General features: G+C 44.0%; 1 protein-coding gene across 1 annotated transcript in view; it reads right to left on the reverse strand.

The window, feature by feature from the left end:
- Window positions 1-9,737: 9,737 nt before the first annotated feature.
- The window catches only part of LOC125426208 (zinc finger protein 420-like), a 32,437-nt gene continuing 18,732 nt past the window's right edge, over window positions 9,738-23,442 (reverse strand). Inside the window, exons 4-10 of the mRNA XM_048484464.1 lie at window positions 22,205-22,697; window positions 21,916-22,024; window positions 21,255-21,325; window positions 20,915-21,041; window positions 19,726-20,139; window positions 18,694-19,521; window positions 9,738-9,874 (exon numbers count right to left, since the gene is read on the reverse strand). Coding sequence (XP_048340421.1) covers window positions 9,738-9,874; window positions 18,694-19,521; window positions 19,726-20,139; window positions 20,915-21,041; window positions 21,255-21,325; window positions 21,916-22,024; window positions 22,205-22,627 — 2,109 coding nt within the window. The 5' untranslated portion in view covers window positions 22,628-22,697. The remainder of the gene's footprint in view (window positions 9,875-18,693; window positions 19,522-19,725; window positions 20,140-20,914; window positions 21,042-21,254; window positions 21,326-21,915; window positions 22,025-22,204; window positions 22,698-23,442) is intronic.

The following is a 23,442-nucleotide window of genomic DNA, read 5'->3' on the forward strand; positions in this document are numbered from 1 at the left end:
TTGTTATACTGTGTTTTGGAATATGTACATTACCCTTTCTTCTACCAAAAAAGGTCATTTTCCTCCCTAAACAAAGTAATGCCTTCTTTCCAAAATGAGTCCTTTGATGTTGAAAAAAATCTGGCTTTTGTGAAAAGCTCTTGCCACAGTCTGAGGAACTAGAAGGTTTCTCTCCCTGATGTGTTATTTGATGCCTCAGGAGCTTTGTTTGCATGGAAGGAAAGCCATGCCACACTCCAAACATTGATGGATCTCTTTCCACTGTGTATTTGCTAAATGGATTGTATACTGGCTGTGATCTGAGAAGTCTACATTCTACATTCCAAGCACTTCTATATGTTTCCTCTAGTGTGTGGATTACTTACCATGGCATTCCTGACCTTGCCTGAAAATGGATTCATCCCTCTTTCTCAGCCATGTGGACGCTCTGTCTGTTTTTTCTGGTTTGCTTTGATTCCTGAAGTTTCCTTTCAAATTTCCATTCTTCACTTTCTCTGGCACAGCTCATTGCCCCTCAGTCAACTGCTCATCTCTCTTCTTTGGAATAAAAAGAGGGATACTGTTAGCACCCACATAAGGAAATCTGATCTTTTCTTAGACAAAACACTGCAGTGTTTTTTTTGCTGCTGTACATTAAAGCGTACATTAATATACAATTTAAAAAGACATGAAAACCCGCTGTATCAAAACGGTTTGGTTTGCAAAGTAATGATTTATATGCTTTCTCACCTGAGTGAATTCTTACATGTGAAGGGCTGATTTCTGACTGAAGGTCTTTGCACACTTTATGCAATTGTACAGTTTCTCTCCAGATGGAATTTGCCTCTCGTAAATAAGACTTATGTTCTTACTGAAGGTCTTCCTAAAGGTCACATTTTCATTTTGTCTGGAGAGGTTTCCCTGGTTAGCATGGGTGCTTTCATTCTTTTTTGGTGTGCTGATCTCATTCTCAAGATTAGGTGGTGGAACTCCATGGCACTCAGGATGTTCAAGGGATTCCATAAATCCCATCAGCCCCTCCCAGCATGGCCAATTGGCCCATTGGCCATGCTGGCAGGGGCTGATGGGAATTGTAGTCCATGATTATCTGGAGTGCCATAGGTTCACCACCACGGCACTAGGACTTCACAAAGGCCTCCTCCTTGGGACAGAATGGGCTTGTCCCTCCTCTGGTCTGCATGGCTTCCCTCCTGACTCTGTGGCCTGTCTCCATCCTTAAACTTTCCTTTGGAATCTTGATCCTTGACTTTTCCCACAGAGAATCCCTCAAATCTTCCAACTAACTCCTCTACTTGTGCTGCTAGAAGAAAAAGGTCCAGTCAGCACTAGGCAAGAAGCCAACCCACCCATCAGAGACTGCTCATTAATGGGTGAATGTTTCCTTTATCAGAACCTTTCCTCACAACTGATCTCTTGGCCACACTTCATCCCAGAGGGCAAAGTGGTAAGGGAATCCCTTCCCTCCCACCATTCACATTTGACTTGCCACACAGCTCTTTTCAATCTCTGTTATTGATGATTAAAGAGGACAAGTAGAAGAGAAGATTTTAACACCCCACTTTTCTCCACCCTAATGAGCCTCAAAGTAGCTTACTTTCCCAGCTCACAACAGGTACTTCGTGAGGTAGGCGGGGCTGACAAGAGTTCTGAAAGAACTGGAACGAACCCAAGCTCACCCAATGCAAAGTCGGGAATTAGACCCTTTTCTCAATTCTCAGACCACAGTCAGAGGGCATCACCCTAACCCCATATGGAGGTAAGTGCTTTCTTATGATTGTCCATTGAGAAATTAGGATGTGGCTCCTGTCATCAGAGTCAGCCCTGAGGGGGGGGCTCTCTGAGGTCTCCCCACTGGTCTCCCCTGCCAGGACTCACTCTCTAGCTTCTGGGTGATGGTCACAACACTGCCCTCAGCTGTTCTTGAGTAAATCCAGGTGCGGCTTTGGGCCACTCTACTTGGCCACGCTTGAATATCACTTTCGCTGCTATCTCACCACTCCTCGAGGCCTCCAAAAGGGGAGCAAGTAAGGGAACATAGGGCCTCACCACAAATGTATTGCTGTTCAGGATTTTGGATCTGTCAGCGGCCTCATCCCAAAGGTAGAAATGTACACCTCCATGAAAGTCTCCCTCCTTACCCAGAGAGGCCACGCCTCGTGAAGTTCTCCAGCATCACGCCTCGTAGAGAGCTCTTTTGGTCTGGATCCAGCAATGCCCACTCTGCCTCCCTCTCTTGAAATACACACGGGCCACCCCTCCCCAAAGGAAACCAGAGACTGAAAAGAAAAAAGCAGATTCCCCCCCATCAGAGGTCATGCCAGGTAGAGACAGGATGCTGAAAAAAGAGTACCTGGGAGGCTGTACTATGGAGAGAGCTCAGATTAAGTATCAGGAGTGGCATTTACAGCCTCTTGCCCTCTCAGCACCAACTGCAGGGAGAAAATCTTGCCTGGTAGAATGGGAGGGGGAACCAGGCTGAAGGTCCCTTTGCTCATCATCTCCTCCTACCTGGACTGGTAAGTGCAGCAGCTGTTTTCTACACCTTTAAGCAAAGAGAAGGGATCACCAAGTTTCTCTTTCTCTCTCACTGTCTAAGAGGGAGGGAAAATGGAAGAAAAAGCATATTAGCTTCCCACTTCCTAATCTGTTTGCTGCATAAATAATTCTTTATACACCCCTGTTCCTGGGGCTGTGAAATCCATCATTCTATATACACTCACAAAAGTTCTGTAAAACTTTCTGGTAAATTGTGGGAGGGGTTCTGCTTATTCACAACGCTGAAGAGCTTGGCAGAGATTTTTCTGTGAAGCCATCTTGAGTCCCTCTAATTAAAGAAGGAGCGATGTGAATATTGTAACCAGTGTGTGGAACTGCTTCCATGAATTTCTAATCCCTCTTTATGGGGATCACAAATGATGGACAAATGAGTGTCCCAAGTTGTGTGTGAAGAAGCATTTTTACTTTTTTTCCTCACTCAGAACTCTCTACACATCAAATTCACTGGTTGTTCTAATCCCGGCCCTGAACAAATGAGTCTCCACTGCGTGGAGAGGGCATTTTGGGTAAGTTCCTGGTCATGCTTGCCTTCCTCCAACGGAGCTCCTTCCTCTCTCAGTGAGAATCGTGAGAATTTTGATCTTCACGGGGGGATCCCACCTCTGAAATAACAGTGAGGGAAACAGGTCAGTGACAGAATGGAAGACACTGAAGAATGCATCCTGCTCCACTCACAGACTCTGCACCTGTCTATTAGCAGACTTAGTAGGGTTCAACCCTGGGGAATTATCTGGAGGGATGAGAAATTCCCTAGGAGAAGCTCAAAGAGAAGCTCTCTCACCTGTTCCTACCTCCTCTCCTCTCTGGTTTGACTCCAGGAGGAAGCCCTCTGCCTAGGGGCCACCGCTGGGGAATCTGGTCTCCTCGGACTGCACCCCTAAACTCCAGTGCGCTGCATTTCTGGGGGGTATGGGATGGGGTCAGGAACTGTTCCAGGGATCACCAGGTCCAGGATCTGCTTCTTTGGAGTGGCTCTCTGGCTTCTAGCCACTGGTTGTGCAAAAGTCCATGCAGCTGGCTGCAAACTTCTCGAGGCACACGAAAGTAAGTCATGGTAGCTGCAAAATTCTGTCGGGAAGCGCCGGCAAAGCACTTCTTAAGCATTCAGGGGCTCTTGATTCCAGATCTCCTCACAGCTCTTTCCTCTCCCGGAATTCAACACCACTCCCAGCTTGGATGGGACGTGGGGCCTTCCTGGCTCTTCTTCTGCCTAATGTACCATTCACCTTCTGGGTCCTGTTCTTCCATCTCCTTCTTTGTCCACTCAGTTGCCTTCGACTCTGAAAAGATGCCTTTCTCCATTGGCTATGAAAAAGGCTTCTCCCAGGCAGATGTGGGGCAGAGAGACACAAGGAAAACAAAAGAGAAAGGTGTAATGCTGATACAGTCACCTCGGATGAAACAAAAGTGCTCCTTGGTCATTGTATTTCCTTGGCTCTTGAAAGAGGTTAGCTTGAGGTTTAGGGCAGAGGTGGGATCCAACTAGTTCTCACCCACTTCCTAGAAGTGGTTACTAATTTTTCTGAGTGCCGAGAAGGGGTTATCAGCAAACCTCCCTGCCCAATAGGGACTGGACGCAAGGCAGCTGGGCTTCCACCGTTTAGAATCCACCACCACCACTTGGAACCTGTTATTGCTAAAATTTTGGATCCCACCTTTACTCAATCCTTAGGGTCTGTCCCTGGCTTTGGGATGTGTCAGGACATATGCACACCTAAGCTGGTTTCCTCCCACTATAGGGCATAAGGTAAATCTGACACTGGCACAGAGTGGGATTTCATGACATCGGTGGTTTGTAAGGTTCTCAGTGGAATGGGGCTTAACGGCTGCTGGGATGAAATAGGAGGTAAGGTGGCAATGCACCCCTTCTGAGATAGACAAGACTGCACATTTTAGGGTTGGAACCTTTGGGATGGAACCAGGGAGGGAAGGGTGGCATAAGTTTTCGAGTCCACCTGGCCCAAAGGAGCTACTTACATATGGAATATGAATCCATTGTAATTTCCGTGAGGCAATTCTCCAGTGGGTCCCACCTGGATACTGGCACGCCACATAAGGGAGATGGTAGATGAGATGCAGATGCACAAACCAAAATATTTACTAGTGGGCCTTTACTAGGACCTAGTAAGGCCTCCCAATGCACTGTGCCCTTGTGTTTGTCTCTGTTGTGCTGCTTGGGGGTCTGTAACTCACTCCATGGCTGGGGCCTCCCATGCACTGTGCCTCCTTTGTAGTGTTTGTCTCTGTTGTGCTGCTTGGGGGGTCTGTAACTCCTACTCTGCCTGGCAAAAAGATGCTCCTCCCACTCACAAACCCAGCAGTGCTGGAGGGAGAATGTGGCCTCTGTGTGTGTGGTGGGCAGGGAGGCTGATCCCAGGAGGTGTGGGCCTCACCAGCATGTGCTCTGGCCCCTCTCCTGCCCTGTAAGGGCTGCCAGCAGCTGGGAGTCACTTTGTGTAATGATTGAAACTGGGCACCAGTAGTGTTTCCATGGATACTGGAGTGTCAGTTGGACTGGGACTGCAGGTGAATCCTGGTAACATGGGTTTTCCCAGAAAATCTTTCTTCCTCCTGTACTTGGGCAGGCCTTGTACACCAATTCATAGCTCCACCCCCTACAAGCATTCAGGGTCTTAGGTGTGGCCATGTGCAGATGACCTCTAATGCAAGGAAGAAGGTCCCTACTCCCATGCCCATTTTGACGATCAAAGCAAAAGAAGGTAAAATTCCTGCTGCTTTTGCAGAATTCTAAATGACCAGCAACAGAACAATTCCAGTTTCATACACAGATGTTATAGTGTTCCCACCTCTGAAGTTACCTGCTTTCTCTCCAGGGAAACTGATCTCTGGAGCCTCCTGGAAATCAGCTGTAATTCCAGGAGAACTCCAGGTCTCCACCTGGGAACTCAGCAAACCCCTTTGGGGTGGTGGCTTTTTTGGGGTTACTTTTTACCCCCAGGAGTGGCAGGCCTAGCATCTAGGCTTTCTGACTGGACTTCTCTGCCCCTCAGAGTAAGGCTTTTTGTAGAATAAATAAAATTACTATTTTCAGCATTCTAGGGTCTCAAGGAAAGGATACACTCTTAAACTTTCATTGATAATGCCTGAAGATCAGAAGGTGCAGGAAACTCCCTACAAGGTGTGGGGTGCTGTGACGAGAAATTGTGTCTCACCATGTTCAGCTTCTGATATCTCTAAGGTCACTCCTAAACAAAGTGTAACTTCCATTTAATCTCAAAGACGTATCAAATAAATATTTTTAATTAAGAAACTGAGGAAGTTCAAGTCTTTCAAAGTAGGTAAGCTTTCTACCTTGGGACATGTGCATTTAAGTGAAAATGACCAGCAACCTTTCTTGTTGTTGTTGTTCAGTAAGGCAAAAGGGACTTTAGTTGGTGAAGTATGAGAAACAAGAATTGACACATACCTCAGTTTGGGCCTGTTTTCTTCCTATGTCAAGCCAGTCCTGTAAAAGATGCACAGACCATAGCTACACACCTAACAGAAGCGCCAAAAAAAAAACTAGGACTGCCAGGCTCAAGGGGGGCAGGTGGAGAGATTCCAGGCCATGAAACTGGCAACAGCAAAATATTCCTCTTTGCATCACAGAAAATTCCCTGCACATGGAAAGTTAGCACTGCAGGAAGCTGTTCCTCTCTTCGTAGCTGAACTGTGGATTAGAGACTGGATGTCTCCGAGGGGTGCTGGAGCAGCTGCCTTCAATGTTTTCCCATTCAGCCCTGGCACTGCTGAACCTGGAAGAGATCTTTCTCTCTGTTCATAATGTCAAAGTGACTTCAAGACTTCCAGGGTAGGAGGAAAGCAACCTATAACCTCGAGGACCAGGATTTCACCAGAGAGAAGAAAGGGGATTTGATGGGGGGCTCTTCCTCATTTTCCCAAAGAGCAAAGCGAGACTCCATTGCATTACTTCTGCATGCCTAAACTGGAAGGGAAGGGAAAGGTCTCCAAGTTGGGACAAGGCTTCGCCATCAAGCAGAGGGGTCAAAGCGAATGGGGTGGGCTCCCCCAAATCTCCTTCTGCCCTCCAAGTAGTATTGATCCATCAGCCCCTCTCCAGTCTAGAGCAGCTAAAATGTCCCTTTCTGTTCATGTCTCTTGCAGGGCTTCATTCCTATGGCTCTTTCCTTCTTGGAGGACTTTGCTGTTTGTGTGTCTTTCTGGATCAAGAAGGATTGTGAGAAGTGTGGGGGGGAGAAGGTGATATGTACACATATATAGTTCACAGTGTTTCAAGCCATATATATATATATATATATATATATATATATATATATATATATATATATACATATATATATATACATATATATATATACATATATATATATATATATATATATATATATATATATATATATATATATATATATATATATATATATATATATATATATATATATATATATATATATATATATATATATACATATATATATATATATATATATATATATATATATATATATATATATATATATATATATATATATATATATATATATATATATATATATATATATATATATATATACACACACAAATAGTAGCCTGCACAAAGGGTGGGGGACGTTACATAAACTCATCTTAGCTAACGAAACTGATGGGGCCTGTACTATTGAGTTTGCTGAAAATCAGGTAAACACAGAGGAATGCAAGGGCTGCCAAGGAACAGCCTGGCACAAGCCTTAAAGTTGAAAGGAACGGGGCCTCTCAGTAGAGATTAGCTAGCAAGATGTTCACAAAATAGATAAGAGTTAGCAGAAGACTTGATTGCTATAGAAACTTTGTACATGAGGTGTTTTTAGACTCAAGTTACATTATCAAGAATATGGGATGGAAAGGTGGTAAGAGGTGGATACGACCAGGTCTGTATCGCCTACTTGACTCAACCCAATGAGCAAGGAACGGGGAGGTATATTTTTGTAACTATAAATTATGTTACGCAAGCAACAGCCCCTTTGAACCTCCTCCCTGTTGCTAACATAGGAGAGTTCCCCTTTGCGCAGAATTGGAAACAATAAACTCTGAACACTGAAGAAACTTATGGATGGTTATTTTTGTGAGTAACCGACAGAGCCTTAGCTCTGAATCACAGGACCCCTTCCTGTGCCTAACAATTGCGGGCCCGCATCGGGAATTCAATCTGATCTAGCTCTGGTTTGACAGTTCTGCGGGCCTTTAGGTGGACAGGGCCACTGTTCATTCTGCAGCTCAGCATCAGAATTGAAGACTCGACAACTTTTAGAGTCAATTCTTCAGTCCTCAGACTTTTAGCAAGGATTCCTGAAATAGGACTATCCTGAAGGTAACAGTTGGAGCAAGGATTCCTGAAACAGGGAATATCCTGGAGTAGGTCCTGAAACAGGGACAAGTTGGTGAGTAGTGGTTATTGAAATACACTACACAGGAGAGGGAGGAGGAGGGATGCCTTCTCAGAGGTCCAAGACAGGGGCACGGCCCCTCAGACCCCCCTTAAGGCACTAGTGCAATGGTAGAATAAAGGGAGGAAAGGGTACGCTCTTTCAGAGGTTCTAGATGGGAGGTTGTTGAGTGGTAAGGCATATGGGCGACCACCTGTACCCCCGGAGACCCCCCTGGCAATAAGGTTGAGGTCAGTGGGACCAAGATGACCTATTGTTTTAAAGGTATGGAATTAAAAGTTTAAATGGCTAGCCAAGAGTGTAAAAAGTCTATTGTATTTAAAGTTTTCTTTTGTGAGTTTAGCTAATTTCTAGAGCTCTTTTATTTTAAGAAAATATTGTTGATAAAAAGGATTAAAACAGGCTGTTCTAAGTAAAAAGTAAAAATGCTTTTAGAGCAATATTTTAAAACAGGAGAGGGAGGAAAATCCTACTCAGTGGTTCGATCATGTTTGTGTGTGAGAGAGAGAGGCTGTTTAGCCGTACGCGGGGACTGAAAGAGGGGGGAGCTGCAGCTGCCCCCATACAAGAGAATGTTAACGTTTCTGTTTAGTTACAGAGACTAGAGGCATGGAGAAGCAAAGGCCGTTTCCGCACGGCCAATTGAATCCACGCCCTGGAGCGGTAAAAACGCCGCCTCCAGGTCAGCCGTTGCCGCTGCTGCAAACGCAGCAGCGCATCTGACTGCGCCCCTTCCCCCCAGGGTGGCGCCAGGTCAGCTTCTAAACAACAACCTTTAAAGCGGTTGTTGTTGAGGAAGCGCTCTCGCTGGCGCTGGTAAGCGAATCAAGGCCGGAAGACGCTGTCTCCCCGTCCCCGCTCCACTCACGTGTCCTCCTCGTCGCTTGTTGGTGCCGAGTTCACCTTCCATCGTCCCTCCCACCTCCAGGGTCGGAGGGCAGCGCATGGGCTACACGCCAGCAGGCTTATCAATGCAGGAGGACACCGTGAGTGGGGCTGAGTAAAGAGGCGGCTCCACAGCGGAGCCGCCTGCCGCCTGTTGGCCTCACTCCACTACCAAGCCATGCGGCGAGCGGGCTTGCGCCCCCACGCCGGCAGCACTCTTGCCGGCGTGGGGGCGCCTCCTGGCCGTGCGGAAACGGCCAAAGAGTTTTTAGTTTAAGGAATGTGGAAAATGAGAAAGAGGCAGAGAGAGGAAGAAAAGGGGGCGGCAACCCTTGGAATAAACAACCCTCTGCCTCGAGAAGGAATCAGAGTATAAAATGCAGAAAGGAGGGGGAAGCAGAATGATGTTTAAAGATGAATCTATGATGGCAGTTAAATAAGAAAGTAAATTGAAAATAGGATGGACATTTATAAAACATAAATTGTAAAAAGGATAACATGAGGCTGGTCCTCAGTCCTTATTTACAGGGGCAAATGGGAGAGGGGAGCTAAAATGTTGCAACATTAATTAGGAGAAAGCAAATGTGTTTTTGAGGTAATAAAAGTATGTTTTGAGTAAGTTAAAGTAACAGGATGGAAAGGGGGCTGAGTTAGTCAGTTTCCTTAATGAAATGACATGTTTCAGTAATGTAACAAAATATGAATGGCATAGTAGTTTTAAGAAATTTTAAGAAATTTGAACCTAGTGTTTTTAAAGATAATGTAGCCTTGTACCCAGTTTCCAAAGACCCCAAAAATTTCAAACAGAGGTTTTAGTATCAGGAACCAGTTTTTAATAGCTGCAGGAAAAACTAGGGGAAACTGGGGCACATGTTTGCACTTTTTAAAATTTTAAATTTCAGATTTAAAGTGAAGAGTAGAGCCTCCAGGAACGAACGCAGTATTTCCTGACAGGCTGTCTGCTTCCAAATTGTTCAGGGAGAACAAGCTGTATTGAGTTACGTAAGATGAGATAGCAGGCTGCATGCCTGAAGAAAAAGGAGAGATAAAGGATTAACCCTTTCCTAACTGTGAGATGAAGGGCAATCTTTTGGTTTGCCAGCTCCACTTAGAAAGGGGGGGGGGTGAAAGGCAATCTGGCTCAAGCAATTATTTTTCTTATTTAAGTTATGTGTATGTTAAAACAAGGCAATGAGGATAATTGAGGGATTGGAGCACTTTCCTTATGAGGAAAGGCTGCAGTGTTTGGGATTCTTTAGTTTAGAGAAGAGACGTTTGAAGGGGGAGATATGATTGAAGTTTATAAAATTATGCGTGGGGGGGGAATGTTGACAAAGAGAAATTTTTTCTCTCTTTCTCATGGTACTAAAAGAAGGGGGGGACATACATTGAAAATGTTAAAAAGAGGAGGGTGGGAAAAGCCCCCAGAAATTACCCTAATCACTTACGTTGATTTGTTATTGACTGGAGGGAAAAAGGTGAAAGTTGAGGAGGCTACAGTGTTACTTTTAAATTTTCTTGTTGAACAAGGACTAAGGGTATCAAAAAGTAAGGTACAATTGGCAGAGGAAGAAGTTAAATATTTAGGGCATGTGATTAGGGGAGGGAAAAGAAGTATTGACCTGGCCAGAAGTCAAACGGTGCTTCAAATACCTCTACCTTAAACAAAGAGACAGTTAAGAGCCTTTTTAGGGCTGGTAGGATTTTGCCAGATTTGGATTTTAGATTATGCCGCATTGACTCGGCCCTTATATTTTAAATTACAACAAAATTAACCTGAATAGTTAAATTGGGAAGAAGAAACTATTCAAAACTTTACTAAACTAAAAGAAAAATTGGTATCAAGTCCAGCTTTAGGACTTCCAAATTGGAAAAAGGTTTTTCATTTGTGGGTGGATGTTCACATGAGAACAGCTCACATGGTACAAGAGGCACGAAAATTAACCTTGGGAGGGGCTTTAGACGTGACTACCTCGCATCAGGTTAAAACACTGTTGACTCAAACTGCCAAGAAATTCATGATAGATGCTCGGTTGCTCAAATATGAGGCTGTGTTACTGGAACAAACAGATTTAGTGTTAAACACAGACTCAAGAGTAAACCCAGCATCTTTCCTGCAAGTAGATGGGAGCATAGAAGTAGGAATTGGCCATGACTGTTTAGAATTGACACACTATCAAACTAAAACAAGATGGGACTTGGAGGAAGATCCCATTGAAGGAGAGCAGATTTGTTCATCGATGGCTCTTCTCGAATGGTAGAGGGGAAATGATATAATGGATATACAGTTTTTCATGGAACTGAAATTCTAGAGCAAGGTTCCTGGCCCCCTTGGTTGGTCAGCCCCAGGCATGTGAATTATATGCACTGTGGAGAGCATTGCAGTTAGAGGAAGAAATGGGAATGTAAATATCTATACAGATTCAAAATATTCATATGGGGTTATTCAGACCTTTGGGAAATTATGGAAGGAAAGGGGTCTTTTGAATACAAAGGGGAAATCTTTGGCACACGAACAGTTAGTTGAAAAAGTTCTAGAAGCTCTAGAACTCCCAGGCCAAGTATCAGTGCTATATGTTAAAGGGCATCAAACAAGTAACTCTGAAATTTTGGCTGACCAAGTGGAAAGGGAAGAAAAATATTTGGGACACTTAATAGCACAAAGGAGGGTGACTGTTTTTAAATGGGTTTTCTAGGGTAATAAAGGGAAAAGGCACAATGGGTTTGCAGTAGTGGATGGGGAAACAAGTAAAATTTTTTGGAGGCAGGGGAGATTCTGCTCTTAATACTCTGGTCAGCTCCAAATTCTCCTATGCGAAGCTTTCATGTAATTGGGAATTGAATTAGGCATTACAAAAATTAAAAAAAATTCCAGGATGGAATGCTTTTAGGGAGTGTCATACTTTTTTTGGGGAAAAAAAGGATTCTAGGATAGAAGGGGAAAGGGAAGTTGCTCTAGAATCAAGGGTGTGGTTTATGGGAGATGGTCTTAGGTGGGTTGGTAGAGCAGTAGCCTGTTTGGTGCTGCTTGGGGTAAGCCACTAGGGGTATTAGTGTGTTGGAAAACAACAATAAATGTTTTTGATAAAGTTTTATAATGAGAGATAGGATAGATAATTGTGTAAAAATTATAAAATTTGTAAGGGGAAAAAGGGTTTGTGTTTTTGTAAAATGTATTAAATATATATATAGTTTTTTGAAAGTAATATAGGGGGAAAGGTCAAGGAGTATGTAATTATGAAATATATATAAAGAAAAGTTGGGAAAAATAGAAATTGGAACATGGGTAAATATAGTCAAGCAAATTCTGGCCAAGTTAAGGAAGAGTTTGCCTTAAATAAAAATCCTTCTTTTAGTTTATTCAGAGTTTAAACATAACCATGGGATTATATTTTTTGCTTTTTAAGTGATGTGCAGCATTTTTGTATGGGATGTCATCTTACCACATGAGGGGGTAATTTCTGAAATCAATGATTGTTTATTAGGAAATATGCTGCTGGTCTGGCCTTTGTTTTTGTTTTGTTTTACGGCAGGCGGCTTTATTACACCAGATCCCGCCACGGGAGTCCAGTTCATAAGTTCTTGCCTGGAGACTGGGTCCTGTTGAAGCACTGGAAGGAAGAGTCCTTAGAGCCAAAGTGGGACGGGCCTTATTAAGTGCTGTTGACGACAGAGGTATCAGTAAGGACAGAACGTGGATGGGCGCATTATATACGGGACAAAGCTTCATTGCCTCTTGAGCCTGAACTGCTGTTATGCATCCAGACCAGCTGTTTAAACTGACCTTGAGAAGAAAGGCTTCAGGATACAACAAACTCCGAACTTAAATTTTAATATTTAACTTCAGGACATTGGACACAGCTTTGAAAACTATATAAGAAGACAACTCCTTTGATACTTCAGAGAATAAATTAAGCAGAACTTTGTTCTTTAATTTCTTAAAACCCCTTTGACTTCCTTATTGGACTCTTGATTTTGAAAAATGAAGGACTTTGTGTAGAAATGGGAGAGATAGGAGTTTTCTAGGATAGTGGGGAGGGTGCACTTCGGTGTTATCAAGTATTATGCGAAATGGAGAGAAAAGAAGCTCTCCTGAGCTTCTGAGACTAATAGATTTTTGAGTAACGGGTGGTAGAGGTATCAGGACTGAGGCCTACAGTACTCTAATTGGTGAAATGGGTGGCAATATTGTAATTAATTCTTTTAATATAAGTGGTGTCATATAGTACATGCATTATATTAGTGATGTGAGGGTTACCTTTCCCCGGTGTAGGCAGGATGTTACAATAATGAGTTTCATAAAGTAGTAAGGTTAATGTTATTAGTGGCAAATGTTTCAAAAAGTTGGGTATGCTCTAGAGAGTCTTTTTCTGCTTGAGAGATGGGTTGGGTGGCTTACTAATTGAATTTCTTATCTGTGGTTGAAAAATGTCTTTATGTTTATTTTAATGGTGATAGTAATGGATTATTATATGTATTTGTATGCAATGTTTATCACTTTTGGGCAGCTGTGCACATTCTACACGTGGCAAGGTTCAATGGCTCTAGTCACAGAAAAGCACACTTATTTTAGAGGAGCACCAAGTCAACGCAGAGAAACATAATACAATTATGTAAATGCAAGCCTTAGTGGCTTAAAACAGTATGGAAAAGGAAAAGGATGGATTGATATGTACACATATATAGTTCACAGTGTTTTAAGCCATATATATATATATACACACATATAGTAGCCTGCACAAAGGGTGGAGGACGTTACATAAACTCATCTTAGCTAACGAAACTGATGGGGCCTGTACTATTGAGTTTGCTGAAAATCAGGTAAACACAGAGGAATGCAAGGGCTGCCAAGGAACAGCCTGGCACAAGCCTTAAAGTTGAAAGGAACGGGGCCTCTCAGTAGAGATTAGCTAGCAAGATGTTCACAAAATAGATAAGAGTTAGCAGAAGACTTGATTGCTATAGAAACTTTGTACATGAGGTGTTTTTAGACTCAAGTTACATTAAGAATATGGGATGGAAAGGTGTGGTAAGAGGTGGGATAAGATGACCAGGTCTGTACGTCTACTTGACTCAACCCAATGAGCAAGGAACGGGGAGGTATGTTTTTGTAACTATAAATTATGTTACGCAAGCAACAGCCCCTTTGAACCTCCTCCCTGTTGCTAACATAGGAGAGTTCCCTCTTCTGCGCAGAATTGAAACAATAAAACTCTGAACACTGAAGAAGCTTATGGATGGTTATTTGTGAGTAACCGGACAGAGCCTTAGCTCTGAACACAGGACCCCTTTCCTGTGCCTAACAAAGGGGGCTCGTCTCCCCATTCATTGCATCCCCCATTCCTTTCTCTAAGCTTTGACTCCTGGCTAAAAGATCCTAGTCCTACATTTCACCTTTCCTTCCCTTGAGTCCTCACTGTGAGGATTTCAGCCCCAAATGGAGACACACACACACACCAGCTCTTTGCTCAGGGCTTTGCCTGCCTGAATGTAGAGATGTCCTCTGTAAACTCAGCCAGTCTGAATGCACCTTGTGACGGATTAGGCTCTTATGGAGCTAATTTGCAAAGGCACAGTAACAGCTAGATCGCAGCCTGATTGGAAGGTCCCCTAAGCCAGTGAAAATTCCCTTTGGAAATAAGGGTGGCTGTTTTAGGAGAGTGTTCTGGACCATGGGTGGAAGGTTTGCCCTTACAGAGTCACCTGTACATGTTTTAACCCTAAAGTCTGTACTGAAAGCCATCTTACTGAAACTGCTCTGAAACCACTAAGTATCTGCCTAAAGTAATGCTTGAGTGCCTCTCTGAACCATCATCCTGAGAAGAGAAGTCTGTTAAATAAAAATCCAGTTTGTGTTTAAGCTTTCAAAAGCCTCTCTATACATTCCATTTGATGTGGCAGCTTTATATGTATAGTTTAGTGTCCCCTCACAGGATTTTCTGTTGTGTGTGTGTGTGTGTGTGTGTGAGTTGAGGGGAGTGCCTTAGGCCAACAGTCAGCTATCCAAAATAACCACCCTCAGCAACAGTCTTCACTCCCTTTTTGAGACCTCTGTCTTGCCTCAGTGAGTGCTGTTACACACCCCATTCGCACATGCAGTGAATGCCCCAGAGAAAAGCCAGGACTGGAGGGTCCCCAAAGCTTATTCCCCTTTCGGGGGGGGGGCATATGTTTCCCCTCACTTGTCCTAAGAGGAGCCCCCAGGGGATCTGACCCTAAGCAATCCCTCTCCCCAATCTACCCCGCAACTCTCCCTTGACTCACTCAGAAAGGGCTGGCGGTGCTGCAAAGTCTCCTTTCCCACCTTGGGAGGCTGGGTAGGAAGGAAATGGCTCCCTGACCCCTTTCTTGGCGGCCTTTCTGGGATTTCGGGCTTTGTGGCTTTCCTTTCCGTGGTGCTGAGATGGTCAGGAAGGGGAAAGGGTCCCAAAGCATCGCCCATCCACTGAGCATTCAAAAGGTCTCTTTTGTATGAGTTCTTTGATGCTGTTGAAGATTGATACTCTGACTGAATCTCTTTCCATTATGATCTCATTGCCCATTAACTGGAAATGATCTTGTTTTGTATTAATGAAATACTCTTGAAGTAGATATATCACAGGCCCTTTCCCCACTTACCTTAAGCCCCGCGCTACTCTCCGCAAGTAGCGCGGGGTCCCACTGCACTCCCCCCGTCAGGGGCGGCAACAGCGCAGCTGCCCCGACGCTGCCGCTCTTGCGCGCCCTCAGTACGTGGCATCCCTGGCGCTGGCGAAAACGGCGCCTTTGGATGACCCTGCGCAGAGCGCGGGGTCGTTGGGACGCCCGGATGCCGCGCACTCAGAGCAGCGCGCAGTGACGGCGGCAGCAGGAAAAGTGGGGAAAGGCCCACTGTTCACAGGCTATGGAACTGGGGAGAGTTATATAAAAGTCCTGGTGACCTCCTGCCTCTGTAATGGAATGTTCTCTGCCCATGGCAGGCAGATGGACTCTCTCAAATCTATCCCAAAGATATGCCCACTCTACTTCAGGATTTATAAGGGGTTCTCTTCAAAAGAAACAATGAGAAGATGGGGGATGACATTGGGGTGCCTCAGCTGAGGGGGAGAAAAAGTTTTTCCAGTTTCTGGGTTCACTGTGCACTCGAAAAGGTTTTTCCTGTGTCTGGGTTCTTAGGTGTTGGGCCAGATTGCTAGACTGACTAAATCTCTTTCCACAAATTTTTAATTTTATTTTTAAAAAGTGCAATATAATTTATAATAACATTATAAGAAAACAGAAACTTTTGTTACAATTCAATACATAACCATTTCTAGAGAGATAGAGAGATAGAGATAGAGAGAGATAGAGATAGATAGATAGATAGATAGAGAGAGAGAGAGAGAGAGAGAGAGAGAGAGAGAGAGAGAAACCTTTATTAGGCATAGAATCCATATAACAGCCAACATTGTCCAAACCATCGCAGGTAATCATTCCAAAGTTTCTATAAGGAACCTAGCTACAAAAGTTAAAATCTCGGAGGCAGAATTATTTAGTAGAAACGTAATCTTCCCCACAACAGAGATTACAGGACAAAGAGCAAAGAGTCTGGTCCTAGATCCCTCGTATTTGGGGCAGTCAAGCAATATATGTTCCATAGTTTGTATTGCTGTGATACAATGAGGACATTTCCGCTCTTGCAGGTCGATTCTTTGGAACCCTTCCTTGTAGCATAGAGCAAGGGAAGGAGTTACAACGAGCCCTAGTGATTATCCATCTATGCTTGGGTTCCTGAAGTAAACTCAAATAATCTGCCATGTGATTGATTTTAAATTTGATGTTAAAAAAGAGGGGGGAGCAATTGCTTCTTGCCTTGTCCTGCAGAACTTGAAACTCTTGATCTAGCAGTCGCCTTTTTACATGTATCTATAAATGTTTGTACGAAAAATGAGAAAACGTGAAAAGTTACAATTTCTGACTCAATAGTGAAAAAACAGAATTTTTTTATCAAAATGAGAAAAAAGAAAAGAAAAAATGAGGAAGAGAAAAAATCTGTAAAAATTATACACTACATATAAAGTGACATAAAGTAAAATACTTCCTTTCTCATTTAAAATATAATCTCTTGTTCTTTCTTTACATTGCTTATCTTCAATCTCTTTCCATTTTTTGAACACACAAAACGTTTCTCCCCTGTGTGGATCTTCGATGCTGTTCAACACCACCCCTCTGACTGAATCTCTTTCCACATTCCAAGTATATGTAAGGGTTCTCCCCTGTGTTCTTTCATGTTGCTGAAGAGTACCACTCAGACTGAGTTTCCTTTCACTCTCAGATCATTCAACAAGTCTCTCCTTTGTGTGAGTTCTTTGATGCCGTTGAAGATTGCCACTTCGACCGAATCTCTTTCCACACTCTGAGCACTGAAAAGGTTTCTCGTTTGTGTGAGTTCTTTCGTGCTGTTGAAGAGTGCTACTCTGACTGAATCTCTTTGCACACACTGAGCATTCAAAAGATCTCTCTTTTGTGTGAGTTGCTTGATGCCGTTGAAGATTGCTATTATGACTGAATCTCTTTCCACACTCTGAGCATTCAAAAGGTCTCTCATTTGTGTGAGTTCTTTGATGCTCTTGAAGACTGCCACTTTGACTAAATCTCTTTCCACACTGTGAGCATTCAAAAGGTCTCTCATTTGTGTGAGTTCTTTGATGCCGTTGAAGAGTGCCACTTTGACTGAATCTCTTTCCACACTCGAAACATTCAAAAGGTCTCTCATTTGTGTGAGTTGCTTGATGCCGTTGAAGATTGCTACTCTGACTGAATCTCTTTCCACACTCGAAACATTCAAAAGGTCTCTCATTTGTGTGAGTTCTTTGATGCTCTTGAAGATGGCCACTTCGACAGAATCTCTTTCCACACTCTGAGCACTGAAAAGGTTTCTCATTTGTGTGAGTTCTTTGATGCCGTTGAAGAGTGCTACTATGACTGAATCTCTTTCCACACTCTATGCATTCAAAAGGTTTCTCTCCTGTGTGGGTTCTTTGGTGCACAAGGAGCTTTGATCTGCAACTGAAGACCTTTCCACATTGAAAGCATTTTTGTGCTCTCATTATACTGTGTTTTCGAATATGTACATTACCCTTTCTTCCACACGCCGAGCATTCAAAAGGTCTTTCATTTGTGTGAGTTCTTTGGTGCTGTTGAAGATTGCCACTCTGACTGAATCTCTTTGCACACACTGAACATTCAAAAGATCTCTCTTTTGTGTGAGTTGTTTGATGCTGTAGAAGATTGCTACTCTGACTGAATCTCTTTCCACACTCGAAACATTCAAAAGGTCTCTCATTTGTGTGAGTTCTTTGATGCTGTTGAAGATGGCCACTTTGACTGAATCTCTTTCCACACTCTGAGCACTGAAAAGGTTTCTCATTTGTGTGAGTTCTTTGATGCCGTTGAAGAGTGCTACTATGACTGAATCTCTTTCCACATTCTATGCATTCAAAAGGTTTCTCTCCTGTGTGGGTTCTTTGGTGCACAAGGAGCTTTGATCTGCAACTGAAGACCTTTCCACATTGAAAGCATTTTTGTGCTCTCATTATACTGTGTTTTTGAATATGTACATGACCCTTTCTTCCACACGCCGAGCATTCAAAAGGTCTTTCATTTGTGTGAGTTCTTTGGTGCTGTTGAAGATTGCCACTCTGACTGAATCTCTTTGCACACACTGAGCATTCAGAAGATCTCTCTTTTGTGTGAGTTGCTTGATGCCGTTGAAGATTGCTACTCTGACTGAATCTCTTTCCACACTCGAAACATTCAAAAGGTCTTTCATTTGTGTGAGTTCTTTGATGCTGTTGAAGATGGTCACTTTGACTGAATCTCTTTCCACACTCTGAGCACTGAAAAGGTTTCTCATTTGTATGAGTTCTTTGATGCTGTTGAAGAGTGCCACTTTGACTGAATCTCTTTCCACACTGTGAGCATTCAAAAGGTCTCTCATTTGTGTGGATTACTTCATGGCAATCCTGACTTTGGCTGAAAATGGATTCATCTCTCTTCTCAGCTATGTGACTTCCTTTCTCCCTTTCCAGTTTGCTTTGATTCCTGAAGTTTCCTTTCAAATCTCCATTCTTCACTTTCATGCCATTGAAGAGTGCCACTTTGACTGAATCTCTTTCCACACTCTGAGCATTGAAAAGGTTTCTCGATTGTGTGAGTTCTTTGGTGCTGTTGAAGAGTGCTACTATGACTGAATCTCTTTGCTTCTTTCCTGAATGAGTCCTTTGGTGTTGAAAAAAATCTGACTTTTGTGAAATGCTCTTGCCACAGTCTGAGGAACTAGAAGGTTTCTCTCCTTGATGTGTTCCCTGATGCCTCCGGAGCTTTGCTCTGCGAAGGAAAGTCATGCCACACTCCAAACATTGATGGATCTTCTTTCCACTGTGTATTTGCAAATGGATTGCATACTGACTGTGATCTGAGAAGTTCATTCTACATTCCAAGCACTTATATGTTTCCTCTAGTGTGTGGATTACTTCATGGCAATCCTGTCCTTGGCCGGAAATGGATTCATCCCTCTTCTCAGCCATGTGACGTTCTGTCTGTTTTTCTGGTTTGCTTTGATTCCTGACGTTTCCTTTCAAATCTCCATTCTTCACTTTCTCTGGCAATAGCTCATGCACTTGCTCATGGTCCTCAGTCAACTGCTCATCTCTTGCTGGAATAAAAAGAGGGATCCTGTTAGCACCCACATAAGGAAATCTGATCTTTCCTTAAAGTTCCATCCACAGACAAAACACTGCAGTGGCTTTTTTGCTTCTGTATAGTAAAGTGTACATTAATACACAATTTAAAAAGACATGAAAACCCGCTGCATCAGAATGGTTTGGTTTGCAAAGTAATGATTTATATGCTTTCTCACCTGAGTGAATTCTTAGATGTGAAGAAAGGGCTGATTTCTGACTGAAGGTCTTCACGTACTTCATGCAATTGTACAGTTTCTCTCCAGAGGGAATTTGTCTCTCGGAAATAAGACTGATGTTCTTACTGAAGGTCTTTCTGAAGGTCACTTTTTCATTTTTCCTGGAGAGGTTTCTCTGGTTAGCATGGATGCCTTCCTTCTTTTTTGTTGGGGTTGATCTCACTTCTTGGACTGGGACTTCACAAAATCCTCTTCCTTTGTACAGAATGGGCTTGTCTCTCCTCTGTACTGCATGGCTTCCCTCTTTACTCTCTGGTCTGTCTCCGTCCTCAAAGTTTCCTTTGCAATCTTGATCCTTGGCTTTTCCCATAGAGAATCCCTCAAATCCTCCAACTATCTTTTCTACTTGTGCTGCTGGAAGAAAGAAAAAGGTCCAGTCAGCACTAGGCAAGAAGCCAACTCACCCATCAGGGACTGCTCATTAATGGGTGAATGTTTCCTTTATCAGAACCTTTCCTCACAACTGAGCTGCTGGCTACACCTTATCCCAGAGGGCAAAGTGGCAAGGAATCCTTCCTCCACCATTCACATTTGACTTGCCACACAGCTCTTTTCAATCTCTGTTATTGATGATTGAAGAGGACAAGTAGAAGAGAAGATTTTAACACCACACTTTTCTCAACACTAATGAGCCTCAAAGTAGCTTACTTTCCCTGCTCACAACAGGCACTTCGTGAGGTAGGTGGGGCTGGCAGAGTTCTGAAAGAACTGGAACGAGCCCAAGCTCACCCAATGCAAAGTCGGGAATTAGACCCTTTTTTCAACTCTCAGGCAACAGTCAGAGAGCATCACCCTAATCTCATTTGGAGGTAAGTGCTTTCTTATGATTGTCCATTGAGAAATTAGGATGTGGCTCCTGTCAGAGTTGTCCTGTGGGCCTCTGAGTCCCCCATTGGCCTCCTGCCAGGACTCACTCTCTAGCTGCCCTCAGCTGTTCTGAGCAAACCAGGTGGCTTGGGCCACTCTACTTGGCCACGCTGAATATCACTTTCGCTGCGATCTCGACAGCCCGAGGCCTCCAAAAGGGAGCAAGTAATGGACCAGGCCTCAACACAATGTATTGCTGTTCAGGATTTTGATTCAGGCCTCATCCCAAAGGTAGAAATGTACACCTATGAAAGTTCCTTACCCAGAGAGGCCACGCTCTCGTAGTTCTCCAGCATCACGCCCTCGTAGAGAGCTCTTTGGTCTGGATCCAGCAATGTCCATTCTGCCTCTCTGAAATACACGGCCACCTCCCCAAAGGAAACCAGAGACTGAAAGAAAAAGCAGATTCCCTCATCAGAGGTCATGTCAGGCAGAGACAGGATGCTGAAAAAGGGTACTCTGGGAGGCTGCATTATGGAGAGCTCAGATTAAGTATCAGGAGTGGCATTTACAGCCTCTTGCCCCTCAGCACCAACTGCAGGAGAAAAGCTTGCCTGAGAGAAAGAGGGGGAACCAGGCTGTTTCCTGCTTATCCCTCTTACCTGGACTGAAGGTGCAGCAGCTGTTTTCACACCTCCACAAGCAGAAGGGATCAGTGTTGTCTCTTCACTGCCTGTGAGGGAGGAAAAAATGGAAGAAGTTAGTTTATTATTACGGCCTTTAGGCCAGCCAATATTTTAAAGTCAGAATACAAGTCAGTACGTAGGATTCCATTTGTACAAAAATCCAAAATATAAAATCCAATATAAAATCTATTCATTAATAACACTGATTTCAGGTATTACTACAATTGTCATCACACAATCCAGCTCTCTGTCTTAATAGTGATCTACACTTGTTATTTACCAGTATACCAAATTTGGCTACCTTCTAAAATGTAGAGGGAACATGATCTTCTAATAGTATTTTTACAGAGTTTGTGTCTGAATTATCTATAAATGAGTATACATGACGGGTTAACAATGGTTGGATTAAAAGCTCCCTTTCGCCTTTATGTAACTTACAGTGCAATAAGATGTGTGACACCGAGTCTACTTCCCCTGAGCCACACACACAGAAGAAAAAGTATTAGCTTCCACTTCCTATGAACAATGAGTGTCACAAGTTGTGTGAAGAAGCATTTTACTTTTTTCCTCACCAGATCTCTCTACACATCAAATTCACTGGGTGTTCTAATCCTGTCCTGGAACAATGAGTCCTTACCGTGTAAGACAGCATATTGGACAAGTTCCTGGTCATGCTGCCCTTCCTCCAACGGAGCTCTTTCCCTCTCAGAGAACGTAGTTTTGATCTTCACGGGGGAATCCCACCTCTGAAGTAATAGTGGGGGAGACAGGTAAGTGACAGAATGGAAGACATTGAGGAATGCATCCTGCTCCACTCACAGACTCTGCACCTATCCATTAGCAGGCCTAGTAGGGTTTTCCTTCAACCCTGGGGAATTATCTGGAGGGATGAGGAATTCCCTAGAAGCAGAAAGAAAAGCCCTCACCTGTTCTGCATGCCTCTTCTCCTCGGCTTGACTCAGGAGGAAGCCCTCTGCCAGGGCCACCGCTTGGGAACTGGTCTCCGGATTGCACCCTCTAACCCAGCGCTGCATTTCTGGGGGCAGGATGGTCAGGAACTGCTCCAGGATCACCAGGTCCAGGATCTGCTTCTTGGAGTGCCTCTCTGGCTTCAGCCACTGGTTGCAAAGTCCATGCAGATGGCTGCAAACTTCTCGAGGCACATCAGCATCATGGTAACCAAACAGCCGGAAGCGTCGGCAAAGTACTTCCACGTTCAGGGGCTCTTGATTCCAGATCTCCGGCACAGCTCTCTCCCGGAATTCAACACCACTCCCAGCTTGGATGGGACGGGGGCCTTTCCTTGATCTCTTGCCATGTCCCACTCTTTCTGGGTCCTGTTGTTCCATCTCCTTCTTTGTCCACTCAGTCACCTTCGACTCTGAAAAGATGCCTTTCTCCGTTGGCTATGAAAAAAGGCTTCTCCAGGGGAGATGAAGGGCAGAGGGACACAAGCAAAACACGAGAAAGAGGTGATGCTGATACACACTGGATGAAAACAAAAGTGCTCCTTGGGGCTTGTATTTCTGGCTCTTGAAAGAGGTTAGTTTAAGTTTAGGGCCTGTCCCGGGGGCTTTGGATGTGTCAGGACATATGCACACCTAAGTGGTTTCCTCCTAGGGCACATATAAATCTGACACTGGCACAGAGTGGGATTTCGACAGGGGTATGGTTTGTATTTGGAATGGGGCGCAACGGCTGCTGGGATGAACAGGAGGTAAGGTGGCAATGCACCCTTCTGAATATACAAGACTGCACATTTTAGGTTGGAAATTTGGGATGGAACCAGGGGAGGGAAGGGTATAAAGGCTTAGAGTCCACCTCCCAAAGGAGCTACTTTACATATGGAAATGAATCCATTGCAATTTCCAGGCAATCTCCAGGTCCTACCTGGATACTGGCAATGCCACATAAGGGAGATGGTAGATGAGACAGAGCACAAACCAAAATACTTACTAGGGCCTTACTAGGACCTGAGCCCAGGCCTCCTGCGACTGTGCCCTTGTGTTTGTCTCTGTTGTGCTGCTTGGGGGTCTGTAACTCACTTGCCTGGCAAAAAGATGCTCCTCCCACTCAAACCCCAGTGCTGGAGGGAGAATTTGGCCTTCTGTGCTTGGTGGGCAGGAGGCAGATACCGAGAGGTGTGGCCTCACCAGCATGCTCT

Source organism: Sphaerodactylus townsendi, linkage group LG02 (genome assembly GCF_021028975.2).
Source record: "Sphaerodactylus townsendi isolate TG3544 linkage group LG02, MPM_Stown_v2.3, whole genome shotgun sequence".
In the NCBI taxonomy this organism is placed as follows: Eukaryota; Metazoa; Chordata; class Lepidosauria; order Squamata; family Sphaerodactylidae; genus Sphaerodactylus; species Sphaerodactylus townsendi.